The sequence below is a fragment of the Camelus ferus genome, chromosome 2, assembly GCF_009834535.1.
Source record: "Camelus ferus isolate YT-003-E chromosome 2, BCGSAC_Cfer_1.0, whole genome shotgun sequence".
NCBI classification, from domain to species: Eukaryota; Metazoa; Chordata; class Mammalia; order Artiodactyla; family Camelidae; genus Camelus; species Camelus ferus.
Window position 1 is genome coordinate 110,866,537 of NC_045697.1, and position 24,102 is coordinate 110,890,638.

Genomic DNA, 24,102 nt, shown 5'->3' on the forward strand with positions numbered 1-24,102 from the left:
CCAGATACACAAAAAATAAAATAGCAGCTTAGGCAAAATGAGGTGATAGAAGAACATATTCCAGGCAAAGGAACAAGATAAAAACTCCAGAAGAAGAACTAAGTGAAGTGGAGATAAGCAATACAACCAACAAAGGGTTCAGGGTAGTGATCATAAAGATGATCAAAGAATTTGGGAGAAGAATGGATGCACAGAGCAAAAAATTAGAAGTTTTTAAAACGAGTTAGAAAATATAAAGAAAACCAAACAGAGATAAAAAAAAGATTGTAACTGAAATGAAAAATATACTAGAAGGACTCAACTTAGACTAAATGTTAGAGAAACACATTAGTGAGCTGGAAGACAGAGTAGTGGAAATCCCTGGTGCCCAACAGAAAAAAGAAAAGAAAGAATGAAAAGAAATGAGGACTGTTAATTTCTGGTCAAGATGGCAGGGTAGTAGGACCATGAGCTTGTCTCTCCTCATGACTACAAAAAACCACAACTGAGTGCTAAACAAAGATGGAACCTAGCAAAAAAGATCCTCTTCAAATGGAAACATACAGAGGGAATCTCAGTGGGACAGTAGGAGGGGCATGCTTGTGAAATGATCAGGCCCTATACCCCCAGGTGGGCCACCCACAAGCTGAAGAATAATTAAGTTGCAGAGGCCCTCCCACAGGAGTGAAAGTTCTGAGCCCCACATTAGGCTCCCCAGCCCAGGGTTCCACCATTGGGAGGAGAGTCCAGAACAACTGGCTTTGAAAGCCAGCAAGTCTTAACTCCAGGAACCCCACAGGACAATGGGAAATAAAGACTTCACTCTCTTGAAAAGCACACACAGAATTTTGCATGCACCAGGTCCAAGGGCAGAGGCAGTGACTTCATAGGAACCTGGGTCAGACCTGCTTGCTGGTTTTGGAAGATCTTCTGGGGAGGTAGGGGTCACCTGTGGCTTACCCTGGGGACGTAAAAGCTAGTGGTGGACATTTGAGGAGTGTTCATCTACATGAGCTTTCCTGGAGGCTGACATGTTGAAATAAATGATGAGGATATAGGCAACTATCTAAGAAAGAGTTTAGAGTAATGGTGGCAAAGATGTTCAGAAAACTCAGGAGGGATATAGATGCAAAGAGGGAAGATTTTAGCGAAGAGTTGAAAAATAAAAGAATACCTAAACAGAGTTGAAGAACAAAATCACTGAAATGAATAATACACTAGAAAGAATCAAGAATAGACTAAATGATGCAGAAGAATGGGTCAGTGAGCTAGAAGACATATTCGTGGAAATCACTATCACAGAACAGAATGAAAAGAAATGAGGATAGTTTAAGAGATATCTAGGACAACATGAAGCACACTAATATTCACGTTATAGGGGTCCCAGAAAGAGAAGAGAGAGAGAAAGGACCTGAGAAAATATTCAAAAAGATAATAGCCAAAAACTTCTCTAACTTGAGAGAGGAAACAGTCACCCAAGTCCAGGAAGCACAGACAGTTCCACATAGGATCAACCCAAAGAGGAACACACAGAGGTACACAGTAATCAAGTTGACAAATTAAGGATAAGGAGAAAATATTAAAATCAGCAAAAGAAAAGCAACAAATAACATACAAAGGAACTCCCATAAGGTTATCAGCTGATTTTTCAGTAGAAACTCTCCAGGCCAGAAAGGAATGGCACAGTATATTTAAAGTGATGAAAGGAGAAAACTTACAACCAAGAATACTCTATTCAGCCAGGAACACATTCAGATTTGATGGAGAAATCAAAAGCTTCACAGATAAACAAAAGCTAAAAGAATTCAGCACCACCAAACCAGCTTTACAACAAATGTTAAAGGAACTTCTCTAGTCATCACACCACAAGAAAAGAGAACAAAAAGAAGAAAGAGGAAAAAAAAAAAAAAAAGACCTACAAAACAAACCCCAAACAATTAACAAAATGACAATAAAAACAAATGCATCTATAATTACCTTATATGCAAATGGATTAAATGCTCTAACTAAAAGACATAGACTGGCTGAATGGATACAAAAACAAGATCCATATACATGTTGTCTACAAGAGATCCACTAGAGCTAGACACACATGCAGGCTGAAAGTAAGGAGATGAAAAGAACATTCCATGCAAATGGAAACCAAAAGAAAACTGCAATAACAATATTTATATCAGACAAAATAGATCTTAAAATAAAGACTGTTACTAGAGACAAAGAAGGACACTACATAATGCTCAAGGGATCAATCCAAGAAAAGGATATAACAATTGTAAATATATATGCACCCAACATAGGAGCACCTCAATATATAAGGCAATTGTTAACAGACATGAAAGGAGAAATCGACAATAACCCAATAATAGTGGAGGAACTTAACACCCCACTTACATCAATGGAGAGAGCATCCAAACAGAAAATCAATAAGGAAATACAGGCCCTAAATGACACATTAGACCAGATGAACTTAATTGACATCTATAGAGCATTTCCATCTGAAAGCAACAGAGCTCACATTCTTCTCAAGTGCACACAGGAACATTCTGTAGAACTGATTACATTTGGCCCACAAAGCAAGCCTCAGTAAATTTAAGAAAATTGAAATCATACCAAGCATCTTTTCTGACCACAATGTTATAAGGTTAGAAATCAGCTACAAGAAAAAAACTGCAAACACGTGGAGGCTAAACTTTATGCTACTAAACAGCCAAAGGATCACTGAAGAAATCGAAGAGGAAATTAAAAAATACTTTGGGACAAATAAAAAAAAAACCACAATGATCCAAAACCTTTGGGACGGGGCAAAAGCAGTTCTCAGAGGAAATTTTATACCAATACAAGCTTACCTCAGGAAATAAGAAAATCTTAAGTAAACAACTTAGCTTTTTACCTAAAGCGTCTAGAGAAAGAAGACCAAACAAAACTAAAAGTTAGTAGAAGAAAAGAAATCATAAAGATCAGAGCAGAAATAAATGAAACAGAGACTAAAAAAATAGTAAAAATCAATGAAACTAAAACCTGTTTTTTTGAAAAAGTGAAAAACAGTTGATGAACCGTTAGTTAGGCTTACCAAGAAAAAAAAGGAAGAGGGCTTGAATCAATAAAGTCAGAAATGAAAAAGGAGAAGTCATAACTGACACCACAGAAATGCAAGGGATCATAACAGGCTACTATGAGCAACTATATACCAACAAAAAGGACAACCTAGAAGAAATGGAAAATTTCTTAGAAAGGTACAATTTGTCAAGACTGAATCAGGAAGAAATAGAAAATATGAATAGACCAATTACCAGCACCAAAATGGAGTCAGTAATTAAAAAGCTCCCAACAACAAAAGTCCAGGACCAGAAAGCTTGACAGGTGAATTCCACCAAATGTTTAAAGAAGAGTTAACACCTCTCCTTCTGAAACTATTCCAAAAATTGAAGAGGAAGGAACACTTCCAAACTCATTCTGTGAGGCCACCATCACCCTGATACCAAAACGAAAAGCAAAGATATCACAAAAAAAGAAAATTATAGGTAAATATCATTTGTGAATATAGACGCAAGAATTCTTAACAAAATACTAGCAAATCTACTTCAAATGCCTATACACCATGGTCGAGCAAGGCAAAGCAATCAATGTGATACAGAACATTAACAAACTGAAGAATAAAAACTGTTTGATTATCTCAATAGATGCAAAAAAAAAAAACACAAAGCTTTTGGTAAAATTCAACATCCATTTATGATAAAAACTCTCCAGAAAGTGAGCATAGAGGGAACATATCTCAACACAATAAAGGCCATATATGACCAACACATAGCTAACCTCATACTTAATGGTGAAAAGCTGAAAGCATTTCCTCCAAAATCAAGAACAAGACAAGGATGCACATTCTTGCCACTTCTATTCAATATAGTTCTGAAAGTCCTAGCCATAGAAATTAGTGAAGAAAAAGAAACAAAGGGAATTCAAATCAGAAAAGAAGAAGTAAAACTGTCACTATTCCCAGATGACAGGATACTATACATAGAAAATACTAAAGAAGCGACAAGAAAACTACTAGAGCTCATCAATGAATTTGGTAAAGTTGCAGGGTACAAAATTAATATACAGAAATTAGTTTCATTTCTATATGCTAACAATTTAATAGCAGAAAAAGAAATTAAGGAAACAATTGCATTCACCATCACACCAAACAGAATAAAATACCTAAGTATATACCTACCCAAAGAGGCAAAGGACCTGTACTATGAAAACTGTAAGGCACTGATGAAAGAAAATGAAGACAACATAAAGAGATGGAAAGATGTACCATGTTCTTGGATCGACAGAATCAATATTGTTAAAATGGCCATACTACCCAAGCAATATACAGATTCAGTGCAATCCTTATTAAATTACCAATGACACTTTTCATGGAGCTGAAACAAAAAATGTTAAAATTTGTATAGAAACACAAAAGACCCCGGACAGCAAAAACAGTCTTGGGAAAAGAGAACAGAGGTGGAGAAATCATGCTCCTTGACTTAAGACTATACTACAAAGCTACAGTAATCAAAACAGTATTGTACTGGCACAAAAACAGACACATAGATCAATGGAACAGGACAGAAAGTCCAGAAGTAAACCCACACACTTATGGTTAATTAAGCTACGACCAAGGAGGCAAGAATATTCAATGGAGAAAAGACAGTCTCTTCAACAAGGGGTGCTGGGAAAACTGGACAGCTACCTGTGAAAGCCTGAAATTGGAACATTCTCTAACACCACAACAAAAATAAACTCAAAATGGATAAAAACCTAAATATAAGACCAGATACTATAAAACTCATAGAGAAAAACAGGCAGAATACTCTTTGACATGAATCACAGCAATATTTTTTTCAAACCAGCTCCTAGAATAATGGAAATATAAGCAAAAATAAACAAGTAGGCTCTAATTAAACTTAAAAGCTTTTACACAGCTAAGGATATCATCAACAAAACAAAAAGACAACCTACAGAATGTGAGAAAATATTTGCAAATGATATGATCAAAAACGGACTAATTTCCAAAGTATACAAACAACTTGTACAGCTTAATTTCGAAAAACAAGCAACCCAATAAAAAAAGTGAGCAGAAGACCAATGTAGACATCTCTCCAAAGAAGTCATCCAGATGGCCAACAAGCACGTGAAAAGATGCTCAACATCACTAACTGTTAGAGAAATACAAATCAAAACTACAATGAGATATCACCTCACACCAGTCTGAATGGCCTTCTTAAAAAGTCCACAAACAATAAATGCTGCAGAGGGTGTGGAGAAAAAGGAACCCTCCTATACTGTTGATAGGAATGTAAACTGGTTACAGCCATTATGGAGAACAGTATGGAGATTCCTTTAAAAACTAGTGAGAGTTACCATATGATCCAGCAATCCCAATCCTGGACATATGTCTGGAGGAAAATGTAATTTAAAAAGACACATGCACCCCAATGTTCACAGCAGCACTATTTACAATAGCCAAGACATGGAAACAACCCAAATGTCCATCAACAACTGACTGGATAAAGAAGATGTGACACTGGCATATACATACACATATACATATGCATATGTATAATGTAATACTAGTCAGCCATAAAAAAGAATAAAGTAATACATTTGCAACAGCATGAATGGACCTGGAGATTGTCATTCCAAGTGAAGTTAGTCAGAAAGAGAAAAAAAAATGTCATTTGATAATGCTTATATGTGGAATCTGAAAAAGGGGACACACATGAACTTACCTATAAAAGAGAAACAGACTCACAGACATAGATAACAAACTTATGGTTACCAGGGGTTAAAGGGGATGCAAAGGGATCAATCAGGAATTCTAAATCTGCACCTCTTGGGGAGTGATGGAAATGTTAGCTATCTTTATTGTGGCGGTGGTTTCATTGGTGTACACATCTATCAAAATTCTTCAAATTAAACATCTGAAATATGTGTAGTTTACTGTACAGGAATCATACCACAATACAGATGTTAAAAAAAAAAGAAAGAAAGAAAGAAAAGAAATGAGGACTGTTTAAGAGACCTTTCGGACATCATCAAGTACACTCTTTTTCACACTATAGGGGTCCCAGAAGGAAAAGAGAAAGAGAAAGGTGCTAATAATATATTTGAAGACATCATAGCTGAAAACTTTCCTAACCTGGGAAAGGAAACAGTCATCCAAGTCCAGAAAGAGCAGAGAGATCTATATAAGATTAACCCAGAGAGGAACACACTGACACATTGTGATTAAATTGACAAAAAGATAAAGAGAAAATATTAAACGCAGCAAGGGAAAAGTAATGAATAACATACAAGGGACCTCCCATAAGGCTATGAGCTGATTTTTCAGCAGAAGAATCTTCCAGGTAATTCTGATGCATGCTAATACTCAGAAAGCCTAACGTAGACTGTGACTACTTCTACAAAGATCACAAAGTCAAGTACTGAAAACAAAGATCAATAGTTGCATTAAAGCCTTCATTTTCCTTCTAAAAATTACCTTCTTACGATACTAGCAGGTATGACCACTGTTGAACTGACTGTCCTAGTCCTCAAGTGCAATATTTGCCTATAATTTGTGAAGAAACAGACTGTCCTAGAGTTGGAAAGGATGCTCAGAAAGCTGAATGGTATATAACTGAGAACAAATAAATTACTGCCATTCTTCAAATTGAGATATATTAGGAGTTCTATTTCCCCTTGGTATAGAAAGCTGAGACTAGTGTTGCTAGCAAGAAAACCTAGCAAGAAAACCCATGTAAACTAAAAAATAAAAATCACAACTTTGCTGGACACATCAAAGAGCTGAAGTCACTAGTCAACCAAGTAGTAGCAACTCGACTGACTCTCAGGCACAACCAAAGAGAGAGGAGACACGAGCACCTGCTCACCCACGACCAACTACAGTTAGAAGGGATGCTGGGTGCCATACAACTAGGTAAGATGCATTCAGCTACAACTGTAATGTCCTGGTGCAGGTCAGGTGTGGACTAAGGTAAGAGCTGAGAGCTGTAGACACAGGAGTCAGCACCTGCTTGCAGGCTCTTCTCTGTGGATCACAATCTCCTCCTCATGAGAAAGACGGCGGGAAGAGCAGGAGATGGGTAAGTGCCTTCCTTGGTACTGCAGGCTTGGAGGGGGAAGTGGTCACTGCCGGGAGAAAAGCATGAGGCCCTGCTGCACCCCTTCTCTGGAAAACAAAGCCTTAAGTCTCAAAGGGAGAAGCAGAAAACTGTGTCACCACCAGGGCACACGTACAGACACACTGTAGCCCAAGAAAGCTTAAATGAATAAACAAACAGAGAACACTTCCATCCCTGGGGAAGTCTTGGACCCAGGAGTCTACACCAATAACATTAGAGACCTGCTACAACTGGGAGAGGGAAAAGAAATTCTCCCATCGAAGACCAAACAGAGATATAAGATGGAGTCTGGCTTCCAGGAAGAGAAGAGGCAGGACCACTGAGAAAGGCCATCTCTAAGACCTAAAAACACAGATCCCATCTAAATGGAGTCTGTTCTAAAGCAGTAGAGAACCCCTTGCACTCACCACCAGACCACTAAGCACCAAGCAACATGTAACTGCAGTCTGCCACGGTTGAGGGAAAAAAGTGCGGGGAGGGATACAATTTGTGGTAGAGATGAATGGGGAAGCTAAAGATGAAGGAGAAACATTGAGAAAATGCATCTGAAATCCCAGCTTCCAATTTAAGAAAAAGGAATTCAAAGCCGATGGTTCACTGAAGGTAATCATAGGAACAAGACAACCCAAACTCAGCTAGTTACTGACTACATTCACTCAACAACATCCCCTCCCACATACACACATTCACCAACAGCCTAACAGAAGAGGTGTGTCCACTTCCGGACATGAAGTCTCTACTATTAGATACATAAAGTCTGATGTTTAATCAAAAATTACATGAAACACAAAAAGGCAAGGAAAAAAAGCAGAATGTTAAGAGAAAATAATCAATAGAACAGACTCAAACATGACCCTCATGTTTAATCTACCAAATGGAATGTAAAGTAACTAGGATTAATATGCTAGACATTCTAGCAGAGAACACATAAGAATAGATGAGAAATTTCAGCAGAGAAATGATGTTATGAACTGAACTGTGCCCTCTCGCCAAATTCATACATCAAAGCCCTAATCTCAATGTGATGTACCTGGAGACAGTGGCTGTATTTGATTACCTTTAGGGAGGTAATGAAAGTTAAATGAGGTCATAAGCATGAACCCCTAATCCCACAGGCTAATGTTATTATAAGAAGACGAAGAGACACCAGAGTTCCTTCGTTTGCTCTCTCCATGTACACACAAAAGAAAGGAACAGTGATAAAGCTGCCATCTACAAGTCAGGAAAAGAGGCCTCACCAGATACCAACCCTGAAAGCACCTTGATTGTGAATGTCTAGGCTCCAGACTTACGAAAAAATAATTTTTTCTTGTTTTAGCCACTCAACCTGCGGTATTTTGTTATGGCAACCTGAACAAACTAATATACAGGGGAACTATAATAATAAATCAATGGAACTTCAGAAATTAAAAAAAAAAATGACAAGAGAGATATAGTACACCTTTGACAAGCTCATCAGTGGACTCAAGTCAGCTGAAGAGAAAATCATTGAACTTGAAGACAGGTCCATAGAAATTATCCAAACTTAAACTCAAAAAGAATGACCAAAAAACCAAAGAATTCAAGAGTTTAGGATAGGATGAAACAATTTCACATATGTGTAATTTGAATCCCAGAAAAAGAGAAACAATAATTAAGAATAATTTTGAAAAGAATGGTCAAGAATTTTTGAAAGTTCATTTCAGACATTACAATACAGATGCAAGAAATTCAGAGATTTCTCAGAGGGATAAATTACTAAATATACAAACAGACAGACATACACCTGGATACATTATATTCAGACTGCTGATTTAGAAAATGTTGAAGGCAGCCATCAAAGAATCATTACTTCCACAGCAATAAAATTAAGATTTACCACAGAGTCACTAAAAACCTTGAAGGACAGATAATGGAGTCAGGCATTTAAAATGCAGATAGGGAAATAAAATTGCCATCTTAGAATTTTATACCCAGTGAAAATATCTTTAAAAAGTGAAACTGCACAGGTACACTACACTCTACACAAATCATAAAAGGAAATTCTTCAAGGAGACCAGATGTACCAGACAGAACTGGGATCTACACACAAAAAAAGTCTTCAGGAAAATCTGTTTTCCCAACACCCTTAGCTACTGCACTGCTGAAAAAAAAGGCAGCCTCTGTATCTCAGCCCATAAGCTTCCGAGAGTGGTCTCAATCAGGATCTTGAACAGGACTGGAAAGTAATCAGGTTCCTACAGTGTTGTCTCAGCACCTAGAATCCTTCTGAGAGTGGCTGAAATGAACTGACATCTCTATTTGGAAAGTCATTTACTGATATCTTACAAGTATGATTGGACGGAACTCCATAATAGGAAAGTGATGTCTCAGTGACAGTCTCCAATATTATTATTATGATGTTGCATGTGAATAAGACATATTTATTGGCCAAAATAAATTCACTGAAGGAAAGGGTTCAAACAGAATTTTAAAATTAACTTTATGGCTGGACTGGTCTAGTTAGGACTGGTAACCTCACTCTCAGGACAATTTCTTTTCCTTTATAGTAAAGGACCATAATGGTTCTCGCTAACCTATCCTGAGACGTGCTAGTTGACATTCCCTCCTGCTTTTGACAAGAGCATGTTGCAGAAAGTTCTTAAAATGTCTATATTCCCATGTGTCTGTTTGTTTAAGTTACGCTCTTTAAGTATTCTGTAGCTTATAATGAAATTTCGTATATACTATCTGCTTATTAGCAGGAATGTGCAAGACTCAAAGACTACGGGAGTGAAGACCAACACTACATTCATATTTGAATTTGGGAGAAATTGAAAGATATCACTATTCATCTAAAGAAGGCAATTATAGTATGCAAAAGTAGTATTCCATAAACCACAAGACAAAATTATTTTTATTATAAAAAAGAACATATGTTTTGCACATGAAGCATGAGAATGGACACAACCAGTGGAATTTACTATGCTGGGTTGAAGTGAATACTTACTGCTTTCTTGATGAATTTCTGAGACTTTCATTCCTTTGTTTATACCTTCATTTGGAAACGTTATTTACAACACACTGGTAAGTAGAGCCTATGGTTGTGCAGTGATTTTGGTGATGCCTTTTAGAGCATCCCATCCAGCATAAGAGCACTGTAAGAGTGCCATGAGGCCACCAGTGCTATCACCTTGATTTAGGAAATCAGGGATTTATTTGCTATTAGTAGGAAAACAGAGAAAGAAAGTCTCTTCTATCTGCCTACTAATTCAATTCAATTCAACAGATACTCATTTTATTTCCACGGTACTAGCTGTGCAAGACATGGGCAGGCATTTTCACAGAAAAAAGAATATCGTGCTCACTTACTAATTTGACCCGATGACCAGGAGTGGCACTGATCTCCCACGTGCACTCCTTCCTGCTTGGGTACTTGTCCGGCCAGTTGGGACTAGTGATGAAGCCACTCGGACTGTGGATCTTCTGTTCGCACTCAGCTGTGCCAATGACGGTAATATCAGTTAGTGTGGAAATCTAGCCCAGGGTTGGGCCGGCAAGGAAGCAGCCTATTTATCCACTATCCTGCTGAAAGAGTTTCCTGAATAACCAATCATCACTCTAGTCTCCATGATCATATTCATCTGCTTTGGCAAACAGGTTTCAGTGCATAATCATAATCATAATCATAATCATAATCAGGCAATGTTTGTTTTCTGGTTCACATGAAATTAAGTGTTTACAATGAATTAGATAAATGCCTACAAGAAAATGAACTATTTTTAACTGCTGGATCTGTAAGCTCAAATTTTAAAGGAGAAACATCAAAAATCAAGGCTATCAACCCTTGGTATGTGCAAAACATTTAATGGTAATGTCACAACAAAAATCAATGGACTATGCCATTTTCAATTCTTTTTTTTTTCCTATTAACAGAAACATCATTTATAGCTAATTAGAATCATTAAGCCACTTTATGAAACATGTCTTTTCATTTACTCTCTCCCTTTGTTAAAGTATATACTTGAATATCTAAAGCATAATTTTAGCTGCTAAAGTAAATTCTGTAATTTCATGAAAGTGCAGTGAAGCACGAAGGGGAAAAAAATTAGTGAACAGCTACTATCTTCTGAATTAATTTCAAAGAGTGTCTCATTCAATGAATGTGAAATTTCTTTTAGGTTTTTCACAATTTAAATAACTTCATCTTGGAGGGTCCATTCCATATATTAAACTTCAAAAGCATGTAATATCTTCAGATTTTCTATATTCTATACATATATATTCTATATATATTTCCATATAATTTATGAAGCATCACTCTGCACATCCTGGTTTAGACTGGGAATTCTTTGTTTTGCATTGTGTATCCCATTCTAAAATGCAATTAATTCTCTGAAATTTTGCAGCAATACAGTAGCCTTAAAGTTTGGCTACTGTCTTGACAAGGGTTTTCTAAATTCCATTATCCCTGTCCTTGCCTTGTCTATATGAAATGCGGAGTCTCCCAGATCTGGCCTAGACAAAGCCAAGGGGCTCACCACTAAACTGTAGAAGGCGCCTATACTACAGCAGAGGTGAAAGAAAATCCAGCCCCTTTACTGGCAGTAAAAATAAATTTTATTAGGGGTGCCTGAATGTAGCTCTATTTAAAAGGAAATCTATGAGATCCTTTCTTGAAAATATTTGCTGTGATGAACAGAGGCTGGATATCTAAATTTATTTGCTACGTGTGAGTCATAGGCTATATGCATACTCTGCAAAAGCTGTCTCATTTTTTTTCTTCTGAATTACCTTCCATACCTCAAAATATCTGGGCCTATTCCCCAGACTGTTGATTTAACAGAATACCTTACGAAGAATCCTCATTGGTTTATACTCATATATGAAAGTAAAAAGAGAAAAAACCTTCTTGTATATGATTCTGGGCGATGTCATTAACTCAATGAAAAAAAAGAGAGAAAAAAAAAAAAACCCCCAACATGCGACCATATTGGAATGGAACTGAATGGAGCAGGGGTCAATTCAGGGTGTCTGTACTACTGGGATGTGCGTACAAAGAGTCAGTGACCCATCTGTGGTTCCAGTCTACTCTACTCGTGCTAGTGACTAGTTATAAAATCTGCCTGAGTAATACATCCAAGCTAAATAGAAAATTCAGGAGCAGACCCACAAGGGAGGAAATAAGTCCTGAATATATATTTCTTGTTCCATGTATTATGGGCAGAAAGTAAGATAATTGTCTTTATAAAACCTTGGAATATTATAAAGCGTTGGGACCCCAAACTGGTAGGCTACTGTTGTGCTATTAGGTGCTTGTTTGTGTGTGTGGGCCCGAGTCGGGGGCAGGGGGAGGCAGGGGGAGGCAGGGTAAAACCAGGACTTAAAATTTTAAATGGCACAGCATCTACCATTTTCAAATGTCTTTCTTCTGGTAGGCATTTGAGTTTGATACTCCTGGTATTTAAAGTGACATCACTCATGTAACACATATATGAGATATTTTGGGGAGGAAAATTAAACCAAAGGCAAAACATTCAGCAGAAGTTAAGTTTAAATATGGAGATAATTATCAGGTTGGGCAATGAAGATGGAGGCATGATGCTTTTCTGGCTGGCAGATGGCATCGCAGCAGCTTCTACGTCTGTTATACAAAGTTATTCTAATACCACATGTGCAGGAAGTGCAGCACCTTTAGGTAATATGAGATTTCCAATAGTATACCTTGGGCCTTTGCACACTGCATGATTTTTCTTTTGATATTTCAACCGTCAACAATGATATCATTCATTGATATGATTAACTCTACCTGGAAGCAGTGCTTTAACCAAACTGCATGGAATTCTAGATGTTGTCCAAAAAAAGAACACTTCTTTCCTACCTTCCTTGCAATCATGTTTATTTTCATGCAGCACGAATCCATTACGGCACTGACACATGTAGCTTCCCATTGTGTTGACACACTCATGTTGACACCCGCCATTATCCTTAGAGCACTCATCTTTGTCTAGCAAAGAGATAATGCCATAGATTAGTAAGTAGCTTTAAAAACAAAGGATGTCAAAGGAGACTCATTTAGTTTTGGTTAACACTGGCAAAGGGTAAGCTTAGTCACAGCTTTCCCTTTTCCAAAATAAAACACCCCACCCCCCAAAATAAGTATCGTGTCTTAGTTCTACCCACTCCTTGTTTAGCTTGGAGCCTTGTGCCATGAATTGATTTTCCAAGATCATTTGCACTAGGATGACGGCATGTAGTCTTCACTCCTATGCTGGAAAAGTTTTGAGTAGGACAGAGGAAATGAAAGAATATTTTCCCAAATACTTCTAACCACTTATTGCCAATTTTTAAAAATAAATTAAAAATTGTGAGTAGTTTGAATAAACACAAGAAACGGCATTTAAGTGGAGGGAAATCTTTCACTATATTAACCATGGCATATAGACAGACACCAAACAAGGTTCCAAGATCTGTGTGTAACCACTTTTAAAAAAATCACTCAGTATGAATACTGTAGTTGATTTTTTCATTAACTTTGCATTTATGCTTAGCATTAATGAATCTGGGCATTTTATAATATACCAAGACAGAAAAAGGCATCATTAGACTATCCTAAAGAAGAAACCTAATTTATATATTTTAAACTAATCTACTCCAGCAGTTTATTAATAAGTAATTCCCTAAAAGAGCTTTTAGTGTGCTAGCAGTAAAAGTTAGAATAGGATATAAGAGCTTTAAGAAATAGCCAACAAATTTACTGCAGGGAAAAAAAAGCCCCACTATATTAGCAGGCAGTCAATCAGTGAGAGACGTCAGTCACCATATTATGTCACTCAACTGTCATTCCATGACTGGCTTGTCCATTAAAGTTGAATCTGACCTCTGCTCCTGACACAGACATATGATGACACATCACTCAGACCTTCATCACTCCCACAGCACAGAGAACAAAAAGGACACATGGCAGTCACATCAGAGGTTAGGCTGAATTCAAAATTTACAGTCAACTGATTTTTCTAGCTAGAATTTGTGAGCTCATGGTGGGACACAAATAGCAAATTCTATTTTTGCTTTTTTGGTAAATCAATATTCCCTCTATGGAGATAAGTTTAAGAAAGACATTTTTTTTTTTAAATCCAAGAATCTGATAGGAATTTTAAAGGATGCAAGTGTTTTTCCCATTTTGGAGACATAACATGACAGAGCACATAATTCTTCTGGAATATATTCATGCACTGGCAATATCAAAATATTGCAAATATGTACAGGCAGTCCCAAAGCTCTAAAGAACATATCAGCATCAATATATTTGCGATTGGTTTGTTCTCACCTGCCCTCAACACTTCCATCACATTCTTAATACTTAATATGGAGACTAAACAAAACAAACAAACCAAAAACCAAAAAAAAAAAAAAAACCAAAAAATAAAAACAAAACAAGCATAGATAAAAGAAAATTATTTTATAGAGAATTTTAAATTAATTTTAGAGAAATTTATAGTAATTAGGAAGTCTCATTACCATAAATGTATCAACAGTGAAAATTACAGATGATGAGCTGTGAATGACTTTTGCAGAATGGGTGATTGATGAACACCACTTCCTACTACCATGCTGTCAGCTACTTCCATTTCCTAATTCAGACAGTCAAGCAGTACATGATTCAAATGTATTATTTCATTGCACCTTTCCAGAGGCTCTTTACTTAATATGCTTTGGAAACATACTTCCTCATGAGTTGATATAGAAATATTCTTCATCATTATTAAATGAAAGAGCCAATTAAAAAATTTCTGGTGCTAGAATTTCTTACCCCAAAATAGACACATATTTCTATGCAAATGTTTATATAATGATTGTTTGGTGAACTCAAAACCTGATATAGTGAACTTTGGTTGTACTATAGGTCAACCAGATATCTGAGAACTGGTTGGAAATCTAAGAATTGTAAGCAAACTAGTTTAGAGAAGGTGAGTTCACATTTGCTGTGAACTAATAAACAGGTTGCTCAGTGACAGACCTATCAGGGCAGTGAATGTCTGAGTCACCCTTTTGTTTGGATCTGTTTACACTGCTGTACATGAGCGCTATAAAAACGTTAAAGAAAAACATGAACATAAGTTAATATTGCTGATTTTTAAAATCCGTAATCATTTTATAATGCAAATTCCAAAACCTAAAATATTTCTAACATTTAAACTTCATTTTAGCAGAAATCTCAAGTTACCAGGTTATGTTTCTAAGAATAATTATTTTCTTTGGATTTGATAGAACATAATCTGACTAGTGGTAACGGTAAATAAAGTGAAATAAAGTTGAAAATGAAGCCATTCATACTTGAATAGTAGTTTTTTTGTAGCCAATTATTCATCCTTCTATTGTGCTGGAAAAATAATACTTTAAAAATAATTTTTAGAGGAAGAACAAGAAAATGAGGAGGAGGAGGAGAAGGAAGATTTTTATATAGTCATTATTGTCTAAGAATCTATTATTTTTCAGTTTCACAGTTGATTAATGTTTCCTGTCTTCATTCCTACATCTAACATTACCTAATATAATCAATGTCAAATGAAAATTGAGAATTATTAAATACACTGCTAGACTATATGCATAGGCTAATTGAAAGCTTAGCTAAAATTCAAAATTGGACAAGTCAAAACAGTAACTAGAAGCAGAAAAGTCATCATGCCCAGGAAAGTAGCAAGTAAAACTGTGCCTGCATGTGCCAAGTAGTCAATATGAAAAGAGAAAATTTCAGTAAACATTGAAATACTTGAAATTATGCAGACTTTTTACATCATGCAGACAAAGAAAGCTATTTATTTAACTTAATATTTTAAGTTGTCTAGGGAGTAGTGAATACAGTGTAGTTATTTTAAAATACATGCTTGGATAAAGGTAAAAAAAAAACTATTCTAATTAAAGTGAATGCAATTTCAGATTATCTATGTTGATGAGAAATAGCAAGATCGTAAAAGACGAATTCCACAAATATATTCTGGACTTGTTATTATGAAAGGTCATCACACTTGGGAAAAAATTATAGCAAACATGATTGCTTTCACTTTCTTTCCTTTTCTCCTCTTAGGACACGAACTACAAATATTTTGAACAATGAAAATCCAAAGAAAGAGAGAAGGAAGGAGGATGAAGAGTTACAAAATTTTCTCAGAATGTCTGCATAAATAATTCAACAATTGAGAATTCTATCAATGATTTATTTGAAATTTTCTAGCATTTTCATACTGTGGGCATGGATTTTTAAAAACAGATTTTGTTAGTAAGAGAAACAAATGTTTTATTGAGTAGAAATAAAAACATTTAATTTTTGCAGATGGAAATTAGCCTCCTTCTTTGGAATGGGCATATCTGATTTCCATTCCTTCATGTGAGATGAAGGAAAGGTCCATTATTAGGGGAAAAGGAGGTGGCATTTTCCCATCAGAGGCCTGCAGAGGATCTCTGAGGCTATCAGAGGCCATCAGTCTATGAATAATACATACTGGACAGAACTGAAGTGGCAACCTGTATCAAGTTCTTGCAAGATTCAAAAATAAAAATTTTCTCTTTGCAGTAAGCTTCCTTGTCTGTAGGAAAAAGAAGTAAAGGTTCCACGCACCGGAACAGAAACATTTATGAACAGACATACATACAATAAATGCTCAAATATAAAATAAACAGACCACGCACCGCCATGCACACACACATACGCCCCATGCATGTGAGCACGCATACAAGGTTTCAACCCAAAACTGTTGAAAAAATAATCACCTTCCAAAGGGCGCTGATAAGCTCTACTGAATGTTATGACACAGACAATTTGCTCTTTCCAAAATATGCAAATATTTAAATATCATTAATCATGAAACTTGGAATAGGATTCAGAATCATAGGACAGTTTTAATTGTGTTACTGTTTGAAATTAATCACACTAATATTTAAAGTTTTGTTAAAATAATATCAAGTTGAGCTAAAAACATCCATGACCATTCCATGAGAGAAATGGCGTACAGGGCGAGCAACGTAAGAAATGTCTGTAAATAATGAAAGGTGGGTAAGACGAGGAGGAGGTCAGCTGAAACCACCTGAATTTCAAGGTAAAAAAACTGCACAAATGATTTTACCTGACTTCTGTATTTGTTACAGACAGAAATTAACTGGGAGTCAAGAAATCTGGGTTTTACTGCATTTCTGTGACTGTACCAGTCCCTGGGTCCATCAGGGAACGATTACATTACCGTTAAGTCACCCGTGAGGGAGACTGTCATTAAAGAGGTTTATCCTTCAAATCCTCTTTTCTGGCAACTGCAGAAGTCATCACTGAGGCCACCACCATGGGGCTGCCTCAAGGTGGACCGTCTATGCACAGTTCTCACTGCCTGAAGTCATCTGTCACATTATTCCCAAATAATGAACACTGCTAGTTCGACTGTTCCACGCACTGTCAAGTTTCCCAAATGCTAGCTGGTTTTACATATGTAAAATCCTACTAGTATTTCCTTTAAGTTTAATCCATTTTAAGAAAAATAAGTTTGTTCTGAGTAGAATACAGTTAACTTTGTTTAATCACTTAAAATTAGTAAACTATATCATGTTTACCTGTGAAGATTTGCATACTTCTGTTCAAATACAACATCATATAAAATGAAGTTTGGCTTGACTATCATATAAAGTAATTATTGTTAATCTAAAAACTAACTTCCTTCAGTCAAAGAAAATAACAGTAATATATTGTTGGACCACATATCTTTTAGAATATGCTATGCCATTATGTTCTAAATTACCTAGTAAGTTTGACACATAATTTTGTATCATGTCCAAATAGCTTTACTTTGATGTCTTAATTTCCTTATTTGCTTTGATATTATTTCATTATACTACATGATGCTGACTCGTGTAGAGGAGCTGTGGATTTTCTGCTGTATAAACCAATAACTTCTAGATTTTAAGCTATAGCACTTTTCATGGTCAATTTAAGACATTAAATAAGAATTTATATATGATATTTTCATACTTTGATGAACATGGAAGTGACAGAAATTGATATTAATTATTCTCCTAATAAGTTCTGAGAGTCATTCTTCCAATTCCTTTTCTTAGGTCTATAAAGTACTTATTTAAATTCAGAGGCTATGTGCAAAAGTAATTAAAATCTCAATATGATTATTTCATTATGTAATTATATTTTTAAAAATAATGCTATTGCTTGTTTCACTGTATTCATTAAAAACCTAAATATATTTCCTTGTTTTTTTTCCTTCCTTGATGCATCACTTAACTGCAAGAAATCTAGAATTTATTTTTAGGTAGTTTTCCTTTCCAAGTAATATGGAATCATCGAAAATAAATACTGTTTTTTTTTAATTGAATTCCTTGATAATAGTTCTTGGAAGAAGTATGTAGAAAAATAGTTAAATGTTATTTTTCTCGTTATGTTTTCATATATTCAAAACCACTTCTAAAATTTTTAGAACACTGGTTGCAAACAAAGCCACTTAAGAGTAAGTCTCATAAAATATTTCTGGATTACCACACACAATCTAGCAAACATTTGCCAAATTTTCTGTAAGATATTATAAACTAACTATAAAAATAAAAATTATAAAATTTAACTCAATTCAAAACACTTGTATTAATATTTATTAACTAATTAATAAATAGATAAATTTAAAAATTTCTTCATTCTCAGAGATCAAAGTCTATTAGGTAATGTTTTCAAATCTAGAAAATATTTGGGGTAACAGGTAGAAATATGATACGTTTTTCTTCTAAAGCTATTTTTATATTTAAGTTAGATGAAAACTGAGAAAATTGGAGAAAAACTACACTGCACTCTCTTTCCACCTTAACACAACATTCTTGGTATTTTTATATAGCCACTTTCAGATTTGTCCCACCCACATGCTTAGCTGAATGCACAGATAACTTTATACCTGGATTTTCATTAATATTTTACCATATACTACATTTTTACACCATGAAATCATTAAACCATCTTTATGGTGTGAAGGGTCCACACAGTGAATTTGAATGTTATTTCAAATTTCTGTCACTCTCATAGTGTATTGAAAATCTTTCTTTCAGATTTTGAAATATTTCTTAATGAAAGAGTCCCAAGAATGGAATTTCTGAGGCAAATAGAATAGCCATTGTAATAACTCTTAATTCCTATGCTAAATTTATTTCTAAAGAGTTTGTCACAATAAACTCAGTAATGTGTTTTACCAATTCCCCTGAGTGAATTTTAACATAAAAAATCCTGCAATTTTGTTTGTGAAATATTCCCACGATGTACATGCCTACTTCCCAATAAATATGATGAATTATTTGACTTTTAACACATGATTATATATTATACTTAAAGCATTATTAGAGCTCTAAAATAATATTTTATTTTATTTTTTCTAAAACAATATTTTAAATGTGAATAGAACCTATACACTAAAATGGGTGATCTTTTGTAAATTATGATTTGATAAGATGATCATAATCAGGACATTCAATAATCTTGCCCTCTCTCTGTTGTACCACACCAGCTCTGTTGCACAAATATGTTTTTATCTCTCCTTTTTCTGAGCAAACATCTTCCTCACTAACAGAAACTCTCAAGAGCTTAAATGTGAAATAGATCTAATTACTTATCTGGGTCTACAGTATTTTAAACGTGAATTTGAAAAACTGCCAAGACTTTTCAATGAATCAAAAAGAAAACACTGAAAGTTTATACTTAATTATCTTGGACTTTACAAAATAACAATCTAATAAAGAAGTGAAAAGTGTATCTGTTGTTTTCCAGGTCCCAAATATGTTGAGTGTAACTTGTAACTAACACCATTTGCAAAGAGCATGATCAGCTCTTATGGTTAAAACACACTAAGACAAACAGGTTTAAATGCTTTGTGACACTGAGCAGTTTACTTAACCTCTCAGTGGCTTCATCTGTCAAATGAATATAACAATAAGAATATTACAGCTTTAATTTGATTTGTTAAAGTTAATGTATGCATAATATGTTCTCAGGATGACAGCTACAGTAAGAAAGTTTAGGGGGTCAATTTTCCCTTGAACTTCATTGTTCAGTTTACTTAATTACATTTCAGTATTATTGTCTTAAAGACGCAGACAAATAACCTGTCTCTGCAATTTGGAAATCTTTGCCCGAACAGAAATAGCAGAGAATGAATTTCAAATATTTTAGGTAACTTTAAATTTAAGCATACTTTGTCACCAGTATATGTAGCATGCATCTTTTTAAAATCAAATTAAATGAATAACTAAAAGATTCTAACTATTAATATTATGATAAAATTTACATAACTTATAATTTCAATTTTTAAAATAAATATTTAGGTGCTTCTAAGATGAGAAGCCTTATCTCTAACCACTGGATCACCTAAAATTTGTAAAATACATGAAATTTATAGAATATGAAGTCTAAGAAAGTCTTCCTTTCACTGAAATAGAATATTAAAATTCTACTTTAAATAATAAATCTTAAATGAACGTCTGAGAATAATTTTTACTTTTTGTTTTTATTTTTTATTATTTACCTATTTATTTTTATTGAAGTATAGTTGATCTACAATGCTATGTTATTTGAAGTGCACAACATTGTGCCTCAATATTTTTATAGACTGGCTATACTCCCTCTGCTGCACATTACATCCTTGTAGCTTATTTATTTTATATATAGTAGTTTGTGCTTCTCGGTCCCCTCACCCTCACTGGTCCCTCCCCCTTCTCTCTCCCCACTGATAACCACTAGTTTGTTTACTATATTAGAGAATTTTTAAAAGACAATTAAACCTGAGGGACGGAATGAGAACAAGGGAGCCAAAATTCATTGGATTTGGAATGTACTTTCATATATGACTTAGACCTCAATGGAACTTGTGAACCATTAACTTCAATTACCCTGAACGCCCCAAACAAACCCTGGGCATTGTAAATCTCATTAATTTTAAACACATGGGGACTGGAATAAATGGACTTTGAATTAACTCAATCCAAACTACCTAATATTAAAACATAATTGGAATTCAGTTGCTTTAAATTGCTTGCCAGTGTGAAAGGCAGAACAGATTGCTATACTAAGGCTTATTATAATTTTATCTATTTTTGCAATTTCAGAATAATATTTTTTAGAGGCACAATTTTGAAATTGGGAAAATAAGGGAATTTCACTGATGTTTCTATCTATTTTCTTAACATTTAGGGGCCTTTAAACAAATTTCACCTCTTTAAGAGGGAATTTTTACCATGAGTTGTTTCAACTAAACATGAAATTCCAACAAACACATGTCAACTGCTAACTATATCTGATAATATATTGTTTTTAGTAAAATTATAATTTTCACATTTCTAGGTTTCTTGTTGCAATTATTTCTATAGTGATGAGGTAAAGTATGATTTTAATAGCTACCTAATAAGAATGAAAATATGATAAGAAGAAGAATAAGAACCATGTTGTTAAGCAGTAAGAATAAAAAATAGATTGCTAAAATGGGAACACATATTCCAAGAACAAAAAGAAATTATTTTGAAAAAGTCTGGTATCACTATGCCCATCCTCTTATAAAGAGTAAAGTCATTGTATGAAAATATTACCATAATAATTTTGTTATTTTTTACTAGCCTTTGAAATATTTGGCTAGAATTTATCTGATTCAAGTTTTTGACAGCTGCATTTCATTAAGGACCTTATTATTAATATCCTAACTTTAAGTAGAAAATTGTTAAAACTAGGATAAATGTTCATGCATTCTATGCACCTCCAAGTTAATTTACAAAAAACCATAAAGAATCGATAGCATACAATTTAAGCCAATCCACCTTGAAAATCCATAATATACATGTGCAGCAGGAGAAAATCAATACCTGAGAAGAAATGTGCTTTGAAGCCCTTCTTGGATACGGTATTGTCAGATTTGAATTCGATTCTCATATTGTTGACCTGGGATGTGATCACTTCGGGCACTTCAGCACCACAAAATCTGCCATGCAGTTTAGACTCAGAAGAAAGACCACTCCAAATTTCGACATAATCGTATTTGCAAACCTAGAAACAAACATGGTTACTGTAATCACCAGATCTGAAAACATCAGATGACAGACATTTATTTTTGAAAAATTTATCATGTTTTTCTCTCTCTACTCCTGTGTTAGTCAAACTGGGCTTAACAGGTAAAGACAAAAATCAAGAAAAGTGTCCAAATATGAAGCAGACAGCATGAGAGTATATATCCAAGAGATGTGTATACAAATATATGCTTATATATGTGTATTTACAGCAGCCATCTTTTCCAAAAAATACAGAGTTAAGGAAAACTGAGATGAATATTTGTTTAACAATGCATATGACTGAACTCTGGGCATGATGTGTACTTTGCAGTATGTCAACTCAAATGACTGGTTCTGTGATATTGATCAGGTGATAAATAAACTAAATTTTGCCGGAAAAATGGAATACTTTTTCTTTCTACTTGGATAGGATAACGTTACCAAGACTGAAGTTGTTTGATATTTACTTTCCTTTTGGATGTCAATATAATGAATAAGACAATGATGTTATAACTTAACCCAGTATTCTGTAAATCAAGATTTTGCTCATGCGTTTACTTAAAAAAAAATTAAAAAACTAAGACTTCAAACTGTGAAAATACACAGAATTTTGTTAACAGCCTTCCATACAGTAACCTCATCATAAGTGTAAGAATTCCAGGATACGTTATAGAGTTTGTACAGACTCCTTCCATGAATAAAGACTGCTACCATGAGGAAAAGGCTTTCAAACACAATGCTCCACTCATTTAAAACCATCTAGCTCCCTTCCTCCTATATAAAACTTCTACCCTTCTTAGGAACATCTATCGATTAGTGAATCAAAAAGTCATTTCTGGATTTCCAGTCAAGATAGCAGAGTACTAGGACCACGAGCTTGCCTCTCCTCGTGACTACAACAAAACCACAGCTGCCTGCTTTTACAATCATCAAAAAAAAAAAAAAAAAGACTGGACCCTAGCAAAAAAGATCTTCAACTGGAAACATAAAGAGGGAACCACAGCAGGACAGTAGGAGGGGTGTGCTCATGATATAATCGGGCCCTACACCCCCCTGGGCGGGTAACCCACAAGCTGAAGGCTAATTAAATCAGCAGAGGCCCTTCCATAAGAGTGAGAGTTCTAAGCACCATGTCAGGCTCCCCAGCCTGGAGTTCCAGGACTGGGAGGAGGAGACCTCAGGACATCTGGTTTTGAAGCCCAGTGCAGCTTAACTCCAGCAGCCCCATGGGTCAGGGGGAAACAGAGACTTCAGTCTCTTGGGAAGTGAACATAAAATCTCACATGCACCAGGTCCAAGGGAAAAGCAGTGATTTCATAGGAACCTGGGCCAGACCTACCTGCTGGCTTTGGAGAGTCTCCTGGGGAGGTAGGAGATGGCTGCGGATCACCCAGGGACATAAAAGCTGGTGGTAGACATTCCAAAAGAGGCTGTTCATCTATGTGAACTTTCCTGGAGGCTGACATTTTGATTGGATCATTAGCACCAAGACCCAGCCCCATACAATGGCCCTAGGCTTAAGTGCTGAGAAGCCTCAGGCCAAATAACATCCTGGGTGAGAACACAGCCCCACCCATCAGCAGACTTCCTGAGTCACAGACTCCTCTAGACAAGGCCCTACTCACCAGAGGGCCAGGAACAAGCTTCACCCAGCAGTGGGCAGGCACCTACTTACTCCTCCTGCCAGGAAACCTGCACAAGCCTCTAGTCCAGCCTTGTCCACCAGAGGGTAGACACCAGAAATAAGAAAACAACAATCCCAAAGTCTGTGGAAGGAATCCACAGACACAGGCCAGACTCTACCCTGGGACTGGCTGGAACTTGGCCCTTGAGTGACAAGGGAGGCGTGTACTGCTGAGACTTACAGGATGTCTCCCACAGAGGAGAAACGTAACTAACATGCCTAAAGATACAAACAGAAAGACAGACAATATGAGACAGCAGAGGAATA

General features: G+C 35.5%; 1 protein-coding gene across 1 annotated transcript in view; it reads right to left on the reverse strand.

The window, feature by feature from the left end:
* TLL1 (tolloid like 1) overlaps window positions 1-24,102 on the reverse strand; it is a 184,185-nt gene that overhangs the window by 17,462 nt on the left and 142,621 nt on the right. The window contains 3 exon segments of the mRNA XM_032465439.1: window positions 10,464-10,591; window positions 12,973-13,098; window positions 21,969-22,149. Coding sequence (XP_032321330.1) covers window positions 10,464-10,591; window positions 12,973-13,098; window positions 21,969-22,149 — 435 coding nt within the window.